Here is a 19992-nt window from a genome sequence, read left to right on the forward strand (position 1 = left end):
ATTACACACTTGAACCAGTACCTTGAATACAGTAGTTACAGCAGGCTGTCTATTCACAGCGAGAAAAACTCCATTTGACTATGACCCTTGCCAGTTCTTCCTCTTTTTCCCTTCTCTATCTCATTTTTCCTGTCATCTCTTTGTCTTCCTCCTCTGGCAGGCAGTGGGATCCAGCCTGGATTTCAATTTGAACTGCCTTTTGCTAGCTGTGTGACAATGAATGGGCAACTTAACTTCTCTGATCCTTCATTCCCTTACCTGTTAAGTAGGGGTGAAGATACCTACCATGGTTCTCTAATGAGAACTAGATGAGAGAATATCTGAAATGTATGTGTGCAGAGCAGGCTGACCCTCAATTCACATTTGTCATGGGGGTCATTTCTAGCCACCAGCCTTCTCAGCATTAATTCCTATTCAACCAACAGACTTCACAGGAAATACAAGGTAGGAAACCACAACTTTAATGGGAAGTTCAGGTTTCCCTTTCATTCCAAGACTAACACTCCTCACATATTTGCCTACATGCCTTGTTCTTCAGTTAGGCCTGCTTAGTTAGCGCCTTGGGCATGCTCCCTCTAAAGTGATACAACTTTTTGCTAAAATAATCAAATATGCCAGTAGGACTAAATGAAACAAAGCAGAGCATTGGATAAGCCATCGGCCCTGGCGAGTAAAAGGCAAAGGGGCTCTTAGCAGACACGGCATGCCGGATGTCCAGGAGCACAGGGGACATATCAGTGTTGGTACACCTGCTGATGAACTTGAGATAATCCCGTTGCTCAAGGATATAGTCCTGCCCATAGTCCTCTAGCACTTCGGGGGTAAGGTTGTCCAGGATGTCCTGCTCCAGCTTGTTCCACATTTCACTCGTGCCCGCGATACCTGTGATGCAAGAAGAAGGGAGGCTCAGATTCTGGGGAGGCCAGACTGGACGTGTCCGACCCTACCAGGGAAGCAGGCCCTTGTGAACTGGCTTCCGTTGGAAAGACAGGCATTCCCAAATGGCTTTTTTTAAAATGAGCTTTATAATGGTATGTAATACACTTTTCAGCATTCGTATGGAAAAGTACACACATGTCTAGGTTTCCACAAGCTGAATAGCCTGTGTAACCAGCAGCAGAAAGAGAAAACAAGCCAGCCTCGGAGCCTCCACTCCCAACCCCCTTCCCAGGATCCTCTGTCCCAATGACCAGGATGGAGCAGTTTTGCCTGGCATTGGACATTATGTAAATGGAATCACACACTACATTCTGAGATTCATCCATGTATTGTGTGGTCATTCTCATTGTTGTGGTTTTCCATTGTGTAAATATGCCATAAATTATCCATTATACTGTGATGGGCATTTGGGTTGTTTCCAATTTGGGGGTCTTACAAACAGTGCTGCCACAAACATTCTATTACATCTGTTTTCATGATTATTATATACAATATAAAATATAATGTATACAATATATATAATATGTATGAACATGTGTATATACATTTATGTATAATTTTTTAATATAGAAGCAATACCAACTTCTATGTATAAAATTAAATATACAATGTTAACTATCATCCTATCTATTTAATAAATATAATTTTAAATAATATATAACTTATGCATATAAATTATATGTAATTAAATATATAAACATTTGATATAGAAACAATGGGTGCTTATTATATACAATTTAATTATATATACATTTACTTTAAAATATTATAGCAATGCCTGTTCATTATGTAAAATAAAGTAAATAATGAAATGTATATGTTTTTAAAATTAATCTCTTCTAAGGTAACTTACAGTTTTGTGTGTCTTTCTACATTCCTTCCTTGTTTATACAAACATGTACACACATAGGGCCGCTTGGGGGACTCAGTGAGTTGAATGTCCAACTCTTGATTTCAGATCAGGTAATGATCTCACGGTTTGAGTTTGAGCCCTGCGTTTGGCTCTGAGCTGACAATGCAGAGCCTACTTGGGATTCTCTCTCCCACTCTCTCTCTGCCCCTCCCCTACTCCCTTGCACTCTCAATCAATCAATCAATCAATCTCTCTCTCTCTCTCTCTTTCTCTCTTTGTCAGAAATAAATAAACTTTTAAAAAAGGCTTTGTGGGTGCCTGGGTGACTCAGTTAAGCGTCCGACTTTGGCTCAGGTCATGATCTCACAGTTCATGAGTACGAGCCCCCCACGGGGCTGTGTGCTAACAGCTTGGAGCCTGGAGGCTGCTTCAGATTCTGTGTCTTCCTCTCTCTCTGCCCTTCCCCTGCTCACATTCTCTCTCTCTCTCTCTCTCTCTCTCTCTCTCTCTCTCTCAAAAATAAATACACATTTTTTTTTAATTTAAAAAAAAAAGGCTTTGGTTTAATCTTATTTTACCAGGAACAAAATGCCCAAAGGATCATACTATACAGGATTTCCAAAGATTTGCTTGTTTGTTTGCTGAATAATAAATCACAGACCTGCCTCCAAAAGTCAATGGCTATAGATTTAAACCAGAGCAGCAGAAATTTCCCATTGAACAGCTTTTAGGCAACCACTTCTCTATCAAAGGACTTTCCAGTCATTCCTAGATTTCACCATTTCAGTGACGCTGCCATAAACAGTCTTGCATAACACATCCTTTTGTATTTTAGCGTTTTACCTCTGCAGGCAGCCTCTACAGTGTGGCTGCGTCGTCAAAAGGCACATGCATTCTGAATTTTAATACCTACTGCCAGATTACTTTCCACAAAGGATGCAGCACCTCACATTCCCTCCTGTAAAGTGTGGGATTGCTCTGGGATTGCTATGGGGATGATCCTTAGTTTACCAGCTTGAGTGACTCCTGGATATCGGATATTGGGTCTGTGAGGGAGCCTGACTGTGAAATGTAAGCCAGTGAAATCCAATTATACCCACCGAAATGCAAAAGGATTTCAATTGCTCATTACTTTTCATGAAAACACAATACCACACGTAAAGAAATGATTACCCTGACAATTACTCCCAAGGCTTCTGGGTCTTGAAAAACATGTTTGTGTGAACTATTGTTCCTCCAGCTACCTCTCCCTGTCTCGGCTTTCTCCAAGGCGAGGGATTCCTTTTCCTCTCCTCTTCCTCTCTAAACACCTCATGGACTTTCTAACCATTCTTGTGAGTACCCTGTGCAGAGTCCTCAAGGCTCTCTTTACTGGTGACAAAGCCACCAGAAGTTTGTCAACTTTCATCTGCCACTTTTGACACCCACTAGCTGCCACTTTGGGGCTATACACAATGAAATTGTTGAGGTCACTTGGATCCAAATCCCATCTCTGACTCATACACCTCTGTGACTTAGGAAATTTCCCAACTTCTCTGAGGCTCAGCTTTCTCCCTACAGGATGGGAATATTACTGATGTGGGGAACAAAGGCAAAAGAAACGTACATAAAATTGAATTTCCTTATAACCTGCAGCCCATTGACGAATACATCAGGCAGGCAAAATAAACTAATCCTCCAGAAACTCTCAATGTTGATGTTAATGCTTTGCCAGAGGCAAAAACAACCTTGGCTTGCCAACATCCAGGCCTCCAGGATCCTGTAAGTCTTCTTTAACACATGAAAATCCTTTCGGAAACCTCCTTTGTCTTATCTTCCCCCAACTTCCAAGTGTATAATCAGTCTCCCCTCACAACCTCAGTGCAGCTCTTTTTGCCCACGGGTCCTGTCCCGGGCTTTAATAAAACCACCTTTTTTGCACCAAACATGTCTGAAGAATTCTTTCTTGACCTTCAGCTCTGAACTTGAACAATTTTCCACGTCATTTTGGGGCCCTGACGTGGGGCTTTGAGTCTTTTCACCTGGACTCTGAGCCTCGGGGCAAACTTGGCGAGTCCTTCCTCTCTCCTCCCTTTGCTCTCCTATCGGGCTTTTCAAGGAGTGTGGTCTTATTGGGACATTTTCATGTCAATTGCTCAGGCTGCGATCCTCTAGCCCATGGCTACCCTGCCAGGAGGAGAAAGCCTACCTTTGGGCTGGAAGTTAGTACCCAGGCAGGAACGGTAATAAGACTCAAAAACTTGAGGCCTTTTCTTTATTTCTGTCCTCATACAAAGTTGTCTGCCTGTCTTGGGCACAGGACAGCCACCTAATGACTAGCACAGCTGCTGATCTTAAGACTCCTGTGTGAAGCTTCCTCTCATTGGTCTAAAGTGATCCCCTGGTCTAGCCTCTTCTGGATGCGAGAACTGCACTCAGAGCCAGCTGAAACCAGTACCCAATTCAATGAAAGCCCAACTAGGACCATTTCCTAGAGAAGTTGGCTATAAAGATTACTTGTGTTGGAATGTCGCTTAGACCATGATGGATTTCTATCTCTACTGTTTTCCATCAGTGTCCTCTACTAACTACTTAAACTACAGAATTGGGTAATTTCCCCTTGTCAAAACCTTTCTAATGTTTTCCATGGATTAAAAACGGTGGGTTCTTCAAGGCCTTCACAGCAAGGTAGGGTATTTTAGTCCATTCACTGGCACCTGTTTGTAGTGTAGGATTTGATGAGGAAGCAGAGGGATGCTAGCATCCTTCCTACGGGGACTTTACAGCAGGGTGGTGATCATAGCAGTTTTGTTCAAGGGACACCTTGGGTCGCTTTGACAACAGGGACCTATGGCATTGACTGTGTGGGATGCCACCTGGGAATCAGAGGGGATTTTTGATAACGGATCTTCTCTCTTCAGTTCCCAAGGACTCTCCTTTGGAATGCCTTTTAACCCCCTGGAAACAATTCAGATTGCAAAATTTAAGAAAGGACTGATCTGTAACACTGCATGGCCTTAGTGTGACCTCTAAGTTAGATCTCTCCTGTGGGAAACCGGGGAAATGGATAGAAGTACCCCTAGGTCCAGACCCACACGGCCCTAAATGAGGACCCTGCCTAACAGCCTCTTGCAGAATGTGTTTGGCCAGTAAACCCCCTCCTGATACATTGGATGATAATTGTCTAGATAAGCCTTCTCCGAATAAACCCAGGTTGCTGGAGGAAACACAGGCCATCCCTGACAAAAGAAACACTGACTCTCTCTCTGTTCCTCCTCCTAATAGATGTGGGGGCTTCTCCCTCCTTCATTCCCCAGGTTAATGGCTATAATTGGAACCAACAGTCTCTGGTAAGTCTATCTTGGGCTGGGGACTTTAAGGAGTATTCCCAAACAGCTGCCAAAATGCCTTTAATTTCAAGAAAGTTCCCTGTCTTCTCTGGCCTGACGTCGACTGCCGAGCTCCACTTTAGTGGAAGGCTCTTCTGCCTTCCCCTCCCCCTCCTCCTGTTTCTGCACCACCTTCATGCACAGCCTTCACGACTGGCTCCAGTCGCATCTCGGGTGCCTCCAGCGCCATTGGTTCCTCCTCCTCCCCTCGCTGTCAAGGAGGGCAGAGACCCCCATTGGACTTACACTGCCCACTTCAGATTTCTCCACCTGTGTCCCAGGTAAAAATTAACAACGGGGAACAAATTGATTGACTTTTAAGTGGACTCAGGTGGAACATAATTCAGTATTGAAACTAATTGAAACTTTTAATGCTACCTAGGTTTACTGAAGGTCAAATAAGCTCGTGTTATCTCTGTTGCCATTTGTCAGCAAAAAGATGACTTAAAATGATGGTTAATTTTGTCTGCCTCCAAGTTTTCTTGGGTAATTGTTAAGATAGCTTTCAAAGTCATTAGTAACCTGAAACTTTATAAACTTTTGCTGGGATGATAAAATGGGATTGAATTCATTGGACATCCAAGCTTTTCCAAATAGGATGGAGTGCTGAAGAACTGATTACTAAAAATAGGTTTCTGCTTTTGGCTTCCTACTGCAGAGAAACTAAGAATATTTGGGTGTGTCGGAAAACATGTCTTGTGCTTAATAGATTCACAAATTTGCCGTCTAAAGAATTCTGGTGTAACAGTTCACAATTGGTTACTACTTAGTTTTCACTGGAGACTTGGGCTTCTAAGAGTTAAAATTCTTCTGCTAAATGTGTTTGAGACTGATGGAAATAAGGGAAGCAACTATGAATTTTAAAAGTTACTGTAGAAGGTTTATGGAGGGAAATCTTTGCAAAGGAATTTTATATGTGGTCAGGACTCAGGTTGAAATTAATGGATTTTAAAAGTATATAGGTATAAGGTTGAAATTCTTCTTTTCTCTTTGTTCAAAAGACAAAGTTTTCTTGGATTGTTGATCTGCTCTTGATAAGAAAATGTAAACAACATGTTTTTATTTTTTCTCTTCTGTCTGCCCAGAAAATCAAAACTTTTATGTTTTGTCTTTATCAGGTCTTTGATTACACAGTTAAAACTTCTCAATACTATAGGAGCTGAGTTTTGCTAACAACTATATAACCAGACACGTTTGCCTTTGGAATCTCATATTGCCACCTTGGTTAAATAAATAATTAAGTTTTGGGGTGCTTGGGTGGCTCAGTCGGTCAAGTGTCCAACTTCGGCTCAGGTAATGATCTCACAGTCCGTGAGTTTGGGCCCCACATCAAGCTCCGTGCTGACAGCTCAGAGCCTGGAGCCTACTTCGGATTCTATGTCTCCTTCACTCTCTTCCTCTCCCACATTTGCACTCTGTCTCTCTCTCAAAAGTAAATAAACGTTAAAAAAGTTTTTGTAATAATTAAGTGTTAAATTTTGTAATGACCTGTGGTCTTACTTAGGCATGTGCTTTATAACTTTCTGAGGTTTTTTAACACACTTCCCAGTATTTAAACTGTCAATGAAATCTTTTTGACTAATTAGGCCTTATTCTTTGGTATGTTAAGTGACTCTGGAAGCATTGTTAAACAAATAATAAGCCTTAGGTATTGTTTGGGTAAATGCTATAACTATTCCAGAGATGAAATTCCTAAAGTTTTAATATGTTTTAATATGTTCTGGTATAAGACTATTACTTAATATTCTAATTATTGAAGAGCTCTGTGTCACAGAAATAACTGGATTTCCTTGCCAGCTGTAATGAACTCTAATCAAATCTTTAACCACTCCAATTGTTGAGTCTTTTGTCATTTATAGTTCTTGTTCTTATCCTCTTGCAAAACATGTTTCATCTTCAAGGAGACTCATAGAAAGGGCTTTTGACAAACACAGGTTTTTGATATCTTTAAAATCATAAAACTAAAATTGGTAAGAATTTCGAGAACTAACTAAAAAGCTGCATTCAAACTGAACAAGAATTAGTAACTTTAAGTAAATTAAGGAAGATGATGATCGTTTTTAGTTTTTGTGACTCTTGTTTGAAACATTGCCGGCTCTCTAATGTTTGCTCTTCCAGATTAAGGAAGTTTTCTCTTAAGATATCTATGACTTTCAGAAGTGTGATAAAGTATTCATTGGTGAACAAATTAAAGCATTTAACTATTCTCCCTACCTGTACCCTCTGAAATTCGAAAACTCTCAGTGAGGGTTCTTTCCTTCATGGCAACTACAGTTATTTGCAGAAGTTCAATAAGACTATGTAACAGGACACCATTGGAAATATTGGTTATTTTCCCAAGGCTTTGGCTGGAATGTCCTATTTAAGAGACATGCATAGACAGATATGACCCGACAGCTTTAAGGAACTAGGGTTGACTTTATGAAACGTGGCGAAATAAAGCCCCTTGGAAATGTTGGCCTGATGCCTTGCTTACAGAGTTCCCAGCAGCCTTACCACGTGAGGAAAGAATGTCACTTCCCCTGGCATGGGGACCTCATGAAGAGGAATTCACCCAAATCTACAGGTATTGCAGGCATGTCTGATGGCAAGTACTTGGCTTGGCTTCTGGCCTAGAGAGGTTACAAAAGTTCAAATCTAGAGATTCCTTATAAAATGTTCCAACAAAGCAGATTTTAAAAAATCCATATGATCAATCACTATCCTTGCTGAGCTTGTGTAAGTAACTAGGCCGAGTTTGTTAAAATTGGATTTGTTTTTTACAAATGAATTAGTAGTTATTTGGCTATCTCTGGAAATGAGGGCAATTACAGAGAAAAATTAGGTTTCAATAACACATCTTCGTAGATATTAAATTTTAATACTACTTATTATAAACTAGACTAGATGCTGAATTCTTCTGGTTTCCTCAAATATTTGGCTAAGACTCTCCCTGAGTTAGGTTTCCAATCTTCTTCCATTCTCTTGATTTAAAGTCATTAAAAACTAAAACTGCCTTTTCCCTAAAAGCCCTAAAAACTGATGCTGGACAACTGGAGGTAAACTTCAGAGAAATAGCCCATGTATAGGACCATCTTGCTTGTTATTCTGTGGGGATAATAACAAGACCCACGGGCATACAATTATTTGAACAACTGGAAAATGGGATGGATTTCCCCAACCATTGTATATGAAAAGCCTTTTCTCACTATAGGTACCTACCAGTAGGTAAAGACTATAGTGTTTTATTAAATTATTCACTTTTCGTGGGTTCAAGCCCCATGTCAGGCTCTGTGCTGACAGCTCAGAGCCTAGAGCCTGCTTTGTATTCTGTGTTTCCCTCTCTCTGCCCCTCTCCCACTTGTGCTCTGTCTCTATGTCTCTGAAAAATAAATAAATGTTAAAAAAAATTGAAATTATTTACTTGAGGCCAGGTTTTAATTCATAAATCTCTTTAAATGAATATGCAAACTATATCCTCCCTAAACCTGATCTGACAGTTACTAGCAACCCACTCCATATAAACCCAGGAGACAAGGTTTATTTAAAGAATTGAAAGTCTAATACAGCAGGAGATTTAATTCTGAAATGAAAAGGCCCCTACTGGGTCATACTCCCACAGCCATAAAATTAGAAGGACATTCCTCGTGGACTCAAAAATTATATCTGTATCTGCCTGGGGCATTTCGGTGGCTCAGCCAGTTGGTTGAACATCCAACTCTTGATTTCGGTTCATATCATGATTCCAGGGTCAAGGGATCATGCCCTACATCAGGCTCTGAGTTGAGCATGAAGCCTGCTCAAGACTCCATCTTTCTCCCTCTGCCTCTCTCCCCAATTTGTGCTCTCTCTCTCTCAAATAAAATAAACAACAACAACAACAACCCTCTACATTCCTCATAGGAATCCAGTGTGCCAGCTAAGGGTGCCTTCTTATTCTTGTGAACCTGTGGAAGACTTCAGACTTCTCTTTAAATGAAAATGATGGTTGTACATTTCTTTCTCATTTTCCTTTCCCCCATTTATATGGGCCATTCAAAAGGATCAGCAGAGACATTTGAATTACAAACCAGAAAAACCCATACTATTCAGCCACCTGTTTCCACTCTATCTGAGGATGTTTAGAGCTTGACATCTAAAAATCTTCTCCCTGGCAGCACTCAGGACTCAGACACTGGGTTTATAATTTGCTCTACCCATTAACTTATATTTTTCTTTTGTTTCCATAAAGGTGCCTCTTATTAATTACCTGACCGCTTGCTAAACAAAACAGCAGGTGATGGCTAATGCCACTTGCTACACAATTAAGGCCATAAATGACTCTCCAAATGGCATTAGATATTTTAACTACTGCACAGGCTGGAACATGTGCTATCATAAAAACAGAATTTTGTACATATATTCCAGATATCACAAGCATGTAGCAGGATTGCTAAAAGCTATAAATACTCAAATTGGCACATTAAACTATCGGTCTCTTTCCTTTAGTGATTGGTTAAACTCCTGGACTAGAGGAACATTTTGGGCAACTATCAAAAGTCTTTTATTCAGGCTTCCCTTTCTCCAAATAATATTAACCTTATTTTCTTGTCTTCTCTGATGTCTCCCTGCCTGGTGCCAAGACTCCTTCACGGACGTAACTTCCAGCTGATAAATGATCCTTTCTACTCAAGGAGGTTTATATATGTTGTCTACCTTGGATTGGCTACCTTGGCCTTTAGTAACTCCTATATAGAAATTCCCCACCTGACCAATGTTGACCCATAGGTAGGGACATCTCTATGCCCCTACTCAGCAGGAAGAAGTTACAGAAGGTAAGACCTTCCACCCTCAACAACCTTAAAGATTTAAGGGTCAAAATTGTTCAGGGGGGAATGATGTGGAAAACAAGGCAAAAGAAATGTACATAAAATTAAGTTGCCTTCTAACCTGCAGCCCATTGACAAATAAAATACTTTAGGCAGGCAGAGTATCCCATTCCTCCTGGAAGTCTCCATCTTAATGTTAATACGTTGCTAGAAGCCAAAAGCAACCTTAGCTTGATGATAGCCAGATCTCCAGGATCCTATAAGTCTTTAACAAATGAAAATCCTTTTGGATACTTCCTTTGTCCTTACCTCCCTAACTTCGAAGTATATAATCAGTCATTCCTCACAACCCGAGTACAGCTCTTTCTGCCCACAGGTCCAGTGCTTTAATAAGACCACCTTTGTGCACTGAAAACTTTCTTTTTCAGAATTCTTTCATGACTTTTGGTTCTGAACCCCAACACTTCAAACCACATCATTACAATGCCTACCTTCTAGGTGAGGATTAAGTGAAACTGTGTATGTAAAGTGCTTAAAACCTGCTAATCATGAAATCTTAGCTATTTCTATTGCAGGAACTAAAAAATATGGTATGTCTCCTTGAATGTCTTCAGAAGCTCTTTTTCTCTCTGAAGATTCCTCTTCTTGTGTCCCCCACCCTCCACCCCACCCCAGCTTTGAGCATCCTTCTCCAAACTTGAGTCCTCAGCCTTCCACTGTCTGGCCTCTTGCCTTGAGAGAGCCCATCAGGATCACCTTTAGACTGAGGGCAGCCTCATAGAAAGAGAGGACTGAGCACTGCACCTAGAGATCTGCTTTCAGATTGCCAATCACCAAAGTGTGTCGCATACCCACATGTATGTATCACCCACCCCATACACCTGCCAAATGATGTCAATTAAGCATACCGCTCAGGGCTGTCACAGATTAGGACCTATGTGGGAAGGACAGGAGTATAAATTGGAACAATATTTTTTTAAAAATTTTTAAAGTTTTGTTTATTTAAGTAATCTCTACACCCAACATGGGACTCAAACTCAAGACCCCGAGATCAAAAGTCACATACTCTTCTGAATGAGCTAGTCAGGTGCCTCTAGAACAATATTTTTTTAATATTTATTTTATTTTATTACTATTATTATTGTTGTTTGTTGTTTTGTTTGTTTTAGAGAGCATGAGCAGGGGAGAGAGGCAGAGAGAGAGAGAGAGAGAGCAAGAGAGAGAGAGAGAGACAGAGAGAGAATCTTAAGCAGGCTCCGTGCTCAGTGCAGAGCCCAACATGGGGCTTGATCTCATGACCCTGAGATCATGAACCTGAGCTGAAAACAAGAGTTGGACGCTCAACCAACTGAGCCAGGCACCCCTGGAATAATATGTTTTAAAATGGTTTTGTATTATCCACGAAAGCTGAAGACGATTAAACCCCATGAACTAGTCATTCCACTCCTGGGAATGTGACACTGGAAAAATCACATACATGTACAGCACCGAAAGTGTCACATGCCAAAGGGTTCATAGCTGAATTGTTCATAATTGTCCCAAGGTGACCCAAATATCCCATCAGTGATAGAAAAATCGTGGCACGTTCAGAGTACTGAAAATGAGTGAGCTGCAGGTACAAACCACACAGATGAACTGTGAAAGCAATGTTGAGTGAGAAAAGCAGACACGAGAATACATACATGCTGATTCCATTCAAAGTTCCATAACCAGTAAAGCCAAATCCTATTGTTTGTGATGCATGCATGTATGTAACACTGCAAAGAAAAGCAAATGAACAATTGCTACAAAAAATAAGAAAGTGATTATATGTTGAGGATGGGGAAGACTAGGACTGGACGGAGATCATATGGGCACTTCTGGGCACTGGCAATGCTTCATTTTTTGATCTGGCTGTTAAGTGCATGAGTTTTTAAAGTAATTTGTTAAACTCTGTGTGTATATATTTCTCAATTTAAGAAAAATGAGTGTGGGGTGGGGTGCGTGGTTGGCTCAGTCAGTGGAGCATGTGACTCTTGGGCTCAGGGTTGTGAGTTTGAGCCCCACATTGGGTGTCGAGATTACTTAAAATTTTTTTTTAAATCTTAAAAAAATGAATTAATTTTAAAAATAAAAATAAGGAGCACCGGGCTGGCTCAGTCTGTACAGCATGTAACTCTTGGTCTCAGAGGTTGAAAGTTTGAGCCCCGCATTGGATGTAGAGATCATTTAGAAATAAAATCTTTAGGGGCGCCTGGGTGGCGCAGTAGGTTAAGCGTCCGACTTCAGCCAGGTCACGATCTCGCGGTCCGTGAGTTCGAGCCCCGCGTCGGGCTCTGGGCTGATGGCTCGGAGCCTGGAGCCTGTTTCCGATTCTGTGTCTCCCTCTCTCTCTGCCCCTCCCCCGTTCATGCTCTGTCTCTCTCTGTCCCAAAAATAAATAAACGTTGAAAAAAAAAAAAAAAAAAAAAAGAAATAAAATCTTTAAAGGGGCTCCTGGGGGGCTCAGTCAATTAAGCACCTGATGTCAGCTCAGGTCATGTTCTTGTGGTCCATGAGTTCAAGCCCCGTGTCGGGGTCTGTGCTGATGGCTCAGAGCCTGGAGTCTGCTTCCGATTCTGTTCTCCCTCTCTCTCTGCCCCTCCCCCACTCATGCTCTGTCTCTGTCTCTCTCTCTCTCAAAAATGAATAAAAACATTTAAAAAATTAAAAAAAAGAAAACTATATGACATCAAAACTAAATTCCTTTGTGGAACCGATGCAGGGGAACAACTGTACGCTGAAGAACCTGGCACTTGCCCTTTTATTATTTTTTTTTAATGTTTATTTTTATTTTTGAGACAGAGAGTGACCAGAGTGTGAACGGGGGAGAAAGACACAGACTCTGAAGCAGGCCCCAGGCCCTGAGCTGTCAGCGCAGAGCCCAATGCGGGGGCTTGAACTCACGAATTATGAGACCATGACCTGAGCCGAAGTCAGAAACCCAACCGACTGAGCCCCCCGGGCACCCTGCCCTTTTATTATTAAAAGAGGCCCATCTATCCCAACTCCTCTTTGGCCAACCACTGAGGAGTTTGGTTTGATCTCTGTCAAAACAAAGGACCCTCAGAATCCCGTCCAGGATGAACGCTGAGGGGCTCCTGGACTGAGACACTTACTTGTTTTGAAGCCTCCAGGCTGGATGACAGAGACTTTAACTCCCCATTTGGAAAGCTCTTGTCTCATCACTGCTGAAAACATGGTCAGAGCTGCCTTGGATGAGCTATAGGCTGCCAGCTTCTCCATTGGGACCCCTCCTGCAGGAGTAATGAGAGAGAGAAAAAATTAGGTCTGAGGTTCTTATCTGTTCATCCACTAAGTATTTAAACAGGACCTACTGCATGCTAGGAACCTGTATGTGTGGTGGCCCCAGCAGACAAGGGCCCTCTGTACCCAGATGAGTGCATATTCTTGGTCACAACTGCCCTCTGGCTTCCTTTGCTTCTGCTTCCCTGGCTGCTCCATCACAGTCCAATGACAAGCCATATAAAGGGTAGTCTGTCCCAACGTCTAAGCTAAATGTGATTGAGGTGGGTTAAAGAGGATCTGTCCCAGCCTCTGACCTTCCAGGTTGGCCAACGTCCATTCTGACGTTCCAGGTGGACATACCTGGGGAAGGGGCACTGGTCAGCCCATTCCAGCACCTGTAGTTGAACAAAGTGGGTCTAATACTTGTCACAACAAAGGGTAATGCACACCATGGGGAACAGTGGGACATTTCTGTATGAGGGAGTGAGAAAGGGCTTACTCTAGGGCTGGGTAGATGCTCTTCATGGCACCTGATCACACTTAGTTCAGAAGCTGGGAGAAACAGCCTGAAACTGGGTCTATCATCGGACCCGATGTTCAGGAGGAGCTATGGAAAGCAGAAGGAAAGGAAGCCAGAGAAGTGGAGTGACCCTAATTGGAATAAAGGTCTCTGCAGGTGTAATTAAAGTGCAGATCTCAAAACGAGACCATCCTGGATCAGGATAGGCCCTAAATTCAATAATAGCTTTTCTTGTAAGAGACAGAAAAGGAGGAGACACAGGAAAACAGGGGAGCAGACCATGTGGAGATGGAGGCAGAGATTGAAGTGATATGGCCACAAGCCAAGGAATGCCTGGAGCCCCCACAAGCTAGGAAAGTCACAAAGCCATCCTCCCCTAGAGCCTTCAGAGGGAGGAGGCCCCGCCAACACCTTGCTCTCAGACCTCTGGGCTCCAGAACGTGGCAGAACAAGTTCCTTTGGTTGTAAGCCACCTGTAATTGTTACAGCAGCCTTGGAAAAGGAATGCAGATGTGTTCCTGGCATTCGTTACCTGGAGGACACTGAGAGTGGGAAGGGGTGAAGACGGTGAGGGAGCATAGCACTGAGGGGACCTCATGGGGAACCCAGGGTGGGTGGACATTAGGGCTCTCAGCTTTGGCAAAGGTTTCCCTGGTCAATAAAGCAAGCCCTGGACAAATGGCTAAGCAAGCTCAGATGTAGCCACACAGTGGAATACCACTCAGCCATTACAGGGTCCATTGAGAGGGGGGCGCCTGGGTGGCCCAGTCAGTTAAGCATCTGACTCTTGATTTCGACTCAGGTCATGATCTCACAGTTCATGGGTGTGGAGCATGCTTGGGATTCTCTCTCTCTCCCTCTCTCTCCCCCACCCCCTTCCCCACTCTCTCTCTCAAAAATAAATTAACATTTAAACAATTTTTTTTAAGTGCCTTAAAAGGAATGAACTTGAGAGGTGCCTGGCTGGCTCAGTCAGTGGAGAATGGGGCTCTTGATCTCAGGGTTGTGAGTTTGAGCCTCGTGTTAGGTGTAGAGATTACTTAAAAGTACTGTTTTTCAAATAGAGAGAGTGGGAAGGGGCAGAGGGAGAGAGAGAGACAGAGAGAAAGAGAGGGAGAGAATATTAGGCAGGTTTCACATTGAGCGTGGGTCTCAATTTCACAACGCTGAGATGATGACCTGATCCGAAATCGAGAGTTGGACGTTTAACCACATGAGTCACCCAAGCACCCCAAAAATAAAGTCTTAAAAAAATGGAATGTTGATAGACACAACAGCATGGTTGAGTCTCAAAATAATTATGGTGAATGAAAGAGCCAGACAAAAACCAGTGCGTGCTGTATGATTCATATATTTAAAATTCTAGAAAATGCAAACCAATCTATAGCGATACAGATAGATCAGTGGTTACCTGCAGCAGGTGGGGTAAGGATTAGAAAGGGGGACATGGAAACTTTTGGGGATGAAGGACATGTTTACCATCTTGATTGTGGTGATGGTTTCCTGGGTGCATACATATGTCTAAATTTATCAAATTGTGTACTTTAAATATGAACGGTTTACTGTATGTCAATTATATCTCAATTTTTTAAGGGTAGGGAAGGGAAAGAGGGAGGGAGGGAGGGAGGGAAGAAGGAAGGAAGGAAGGAAGGAAGGAAGGAAGGAAGGAAGGAAGGAAGGAAGGAAGGGAGGGAGGAAGAAAGGGAGGGAGGAAGGAAGAGAGAGAGGGAGGGAGGGAGGGAGGAAAGAAGGAAGGAAGGAAAGAAGGAAAGAAGGAAGGAATGGAGGGAGGACGAAAACACCACCACCTGGCTTCCAGAGACCATAGACATGTCAGCAAATGCCAAAGATGACTTCATGGGTATTTTTCTCTGCCTAAATCCCCCAGGACACTTGCACAACTATCTATGGATGGGTGGAGGACCTCCATCATTTCCTGCTCTTACCTTTCCAGGCATCCCTGTCCTACCAGCTTTGGTGATTTCTCACCAAACCAAACATGGGTCCAGTTTTCCACATGTACTTGTCTTTGTTCTTCTGACTTCAGAACTTTGCAAATGATTCCTCTTCCCTGCCAAAGTCTCTTATTCCTCTGGTCAGGCCTGTTCCATCCATGGGAGAATATTTTCCTACCTCTGAGTTCTCTTGGCCTGATTCCTACCTCTATCCAAAAGTTAAAGTTTTCAGTGTATCAGAGACCACAAAATATGGCGCATGCTCACATCTAACATTTATTGAAGATAATTTATTAAGAGATACTTAAGTCATCACCTTATGATATGTAGTAGGTAGAACAACTGTTGTCTGATAGGTTTTCAGCTACCTCTTCCCAGACCACTATAAAACACTGAGCTCATTTCTGCACACAGGGAAAATATGACTGTGATGACCGTGATCTGGTTTGTTAAAGAGCAATCTTAGTAGAGACATTGGCCATTTCTAGTCATTTAATGAAACCATGCCTTGAATTTGATTGTCTACCCATGATGTGAAAGTCATACAATGCAATTAAAAGGAAAATGAGGGGTGCCTGGGTGGCTCCGTCGGTTAAGCATCCAACTTCAGCTCAGGTCATGATCTTGCAGTTCATGGGTTCGAGTCCTGTGTTGGTGTTTGTACTGACAGCTTGGAGCCTGCTTCAGATTCTGTGTCTCCCTCTGTCTCTGCCTCTCCCCCACTCACGTTCTGTCTGTCTGTCTCTCTCTCACTTTCAACAATAAATTTAAAAACACATTTTAAAAAAAGGAAAATGAGATGATAAAATGTATGGAAATGAATACATATAAGTACAGATATAATTGGGAAAATCTGCATAAAACTGGTAAATTATCATTATCAGTATACTACTTATAATGTTGTACTATAGTTATGAAAAATTTAACCATATATACCCAGGTCAAAGGTACATAAGATCTCTCTCTATTCCTTCTTAAAACTTTGGCTAACTCTATGATAATCTCCATAAAAATTTCAATTAAAAAAGAGCACAGCATCTGCACCCCTGTGTTTATTGTAGCATTATTTACAATGCCTAAGACATGGAAACAATCAAGGTGTCCATTGAAGGATGAGTGGATAAAGAAAACGTAGTACATATGTGCAATAGAATATTATTCAACCATTAAAAAGGAAGGAAATCCTGCCATTTGCAACAACATGGATAGACCTTGAGGATCTTGAGGGCTTTGAGGGCATTACGCTAAGTGAAATAAATCAGAAAGAAAAAAGAGATAGTATGTAATCTCCCTTTTAGGTGGAATCTACAAAAACCAGACTCATAGATATAGGGAACAGGTTGGTGGTTACCAGAGGTGGAGGGTGGGGGTGAAATGGGTGAAGGCAGTCAAAATGTACAAACTTCTCGTTACAACATAAATACGTTCCAGGGATGTAATGTACAGCATAGTGACGACAGTTAACGATAGTGTATTGTATATTTGAAAATTTGCTAAGAGAGTAAATCTTGAAAGTTCTTATCACAAGAAAAAAAATGGTATCTCTGTGAGGTGATGGATGGTAACTAACCTTTTGTGGTAATCATTTTGCAATATATACATGTATCAGATCAGGATATTGTGCACCTTAAACTCGTACAATGTTATTTGTCAATTATATCTCAAAAAAACTGGGAAGCGGGGAGAGCATAGGCAGTGAGGTAGAGATACCTAGAATAGTTCATGCCAATTATCATCCTTATTCTTACATGATTATTAAAGCTTTGGTCTGGATCACATAATTCCCTTTTGGGAAATACGCATCCTTATCTCCCTGCCTTTGTAGGAAGGCTATCGATCAATGGTTTTGTCCTTCTCATTGAAAGGGGCAGACTGGGCAGTCCCAAGACCCCATTCCCTGGACTTGGAGATTGGGTTGGGGCTGAGCATGTGACCTCAGTTGAGCCAGAGTCCTGATGTAGATGGCAGAAGGGAGATGGCCTTATTGTTTATTCCCGGCTACGTAAGTATGCAATGGTAGAAAACTTGAACCCCCAGGCCACTTTTGCTACCACATCAGAGAAGGTAAGCAAAGGAAACCAGAGCAAGAAGGGGGAAGCAGGAGTTGGAAGTGGGGGTGTTGAGGGAAATAGGGAGTGGAGATGGGGGAGAGTTAGGATGATCCCATCTTAGAATTTAGTTCTATCTAGTCAGTTGGTAAACTAATAAATTCCTTTTCCCTCTTCTGTTTTAGCTACTGTGAAGTTCATCCCTGTCACTTATCCTGGGCACCTGTGTGGCTCAGTTGGTTAAGCATCTGACTCTTGATTTCCATTCAGGTCACAATCTCACATTTGTGAGATCGAGCCCCAAGTCGGACTGAGCATGAAGCCTGTTTGGAATTCTTTCTCTCTCTCTCCTCCTTTCTCTCTCTCTGCTTCTCCCCCACTCGTACTCTCTCTCTCTCTCTCTCTCTCTCTCAAAATATAGTAAATGAACATTAAAAACAAATAAATAGGGCACCTGAGTGGCTCAATTGGTTAAGCTTCCGACTTCGGGCAGGTCATGATCTCATGGTCTGTGGATTTGAGCCCCGCGTCAGGCCCTGCGCTGACAGCTCAGAGCCTGGAGCCTGCTTCGTATTCTGTGTCTCCACCCCCCGCTTTGGCCCTCCCCCACTTATGCTCAGTCTCTCTCTGTCTCTCAAAAATAAATAAATTTTAAAGAAAAATGAAAGAAAGAAAGAAAGAGAGAGAGAGAGAGAGAAAGAAAGGAAGGAAGGAAGGAAGGAAGGAAGGAAGGAAGGAAGGAAGGAAGGAAGGAAGGAAGGAAGGAAGAAAGAAAGGAAGGAAGGAAGAAAGAAAGGAAGAAAGAAAGGAAGAAAGAAAGAAAGGAAGAAAGAAAGAATCCTAAGGCTTAACTGATGAAATTTCGATCCAGCATCTGGCATCAAACATTAAACTTAGGTTCCTGTCTTGCTTCAGATAACCGGCTGATGCTTTTTAAAAGTGATTTCTAGTTTCACAAAATTTTAAGAATTCCAGATCCAACGTTTCCATTTACTGGCGAGAAAGGCCAGTTAAAGCAACTTCTTCTAGTTTGCCACCCAGTTTGCAGGGCTAGACCATCCTCACTTCTCCACAATTTTATAGATGAGGGGAGCTTGGCCAGCTTCGAGGCCAGTTAGCAGAGGGGAGCGGTGAAGAGCTGATCTTCGAGCCAACACTGCCTAGGTTCAAATCCCAGCTCTGTCATTGATTAGTAAAACCTATTAAAATTAGGTACATAAAATTTTATGTTTATTTACCTCTTTTCTTTTTTAATTTTAAAGTTTATTTATTTATTTTGAGAGATACAGAAACAGCTTGACTACAGGAGGGGCAGACAGAGAGGGAGAGAGAGAATCCCAAGCCAGGTCCATACTGTCCGCACAGAACCCGATGCAGGGCTCAAGCTTAGTAAACTGCGAGATGATGACCTGAGCAGAAACTGAAAGTTCGACCCGACTGAACCACGCAAGCACCCTTTATGTTTATGTACCTCTGTCTTTTAATCTGTAAGTTAATAATAATGATGGTATATGCATCATAGAGCTGTTGTGAAGGTTGAATATATCCATATATTAGAATAGTGCCGGGCACAAAGTGAGCTCCATACAAGAGTGCTACTCAAGGTTTTCACAATTATCTCAACAGCCCAAAAGGCTCCATTTGTTTGGTGTTTCATAGATTAGTAAGTGCACCTGTTTCAGGATCTCCCACAGTACTTGTGATGTGGTTTTGGAGTGCTGGTGGGGGTCCCGAGCTGAAGGCCAAGAGAGAATTCTTGAGATGTCTTTGGTGCAAAAAGGTGATTTTATTAAATCATGGAGACGGGAGCTATGGGCAGGCAGAAAGAGCTACCCTGGGGTTGTGGAGAGTGACTGATTATATACTATGGAGCTGGGCAGGGGGGCATAAAGGAAAAGGGAGGTTTCCAAAAGGAATTTCATATGATAAAGAGGACTCTTAAGATACTGGAGGCCTTGCGAATTGTAGAGCTAAAGTTATTTTTCCCTTAGTAAGGCATTAACATTAAGACAGTTGGGAGTTTCTTGGAGGAATGTTTTACTCTGCCTATCTCGAATATTTGTCAGTGGGCTCCAGGTTGTAAGGAAATTTAATTTTACCTACATTTTCTTCTTTGTTCCCCACGCCAGTGGAGGGGAGGGTGATGTTAGGGCTCCAGGAAATTGACTCTATAGATTTCCAGAGATTGCCTTTTTTCCTTGTAACTCATTAAGACAGTTGCAAAGCAATGAAGACTCTTGTCTTGCAAGACTGTG

At 42.1% G+C, this 19992-nt stretch overlaps 1 protein-coding gene across 1 annotated transcript in view; it reads right to left on the reverse strand.

Annotated features, from left to right (window-relative positions):
• Positions 1-438: 438 nt before the first annotated feature.
• The window catches only part of HSD17B2 (hydroxysteroid 17-beta dehydrogenase 2), a 91831-nt gene continuing 72277 nt past the window's right edge, over positions 439-19992 (reverse strand). The window contains exons 4-5 of the mRNA XM_086688822.1: positions 13085-13222; positions 439-882 (exon numbers count right to left, since the gene is read on the reverse strand). Of these exons, the coding sequence (XP_086544948.1) occupies positions 539-882; positions 13085-13222 (482 nt within the window). The 3' untranslated portion in view covers positions 439-538. The remainder of the gene's footprint in view (positions 883-13084; positions 13223-19992) is intronic.

Source organism: Puma concolor, chromosome E2 (assembly GCF_028749965.1).
Source record: "Puma concolor isolate L17-30 chromosome E2, mPumCon1.1.hap2, whole genome shotgun sequence".
Lineage (NCBI taxonomy): Eukaryota > Metazoa > Chordata > Mammalia > Carnivora > Felidae > Puma > Puma concolor.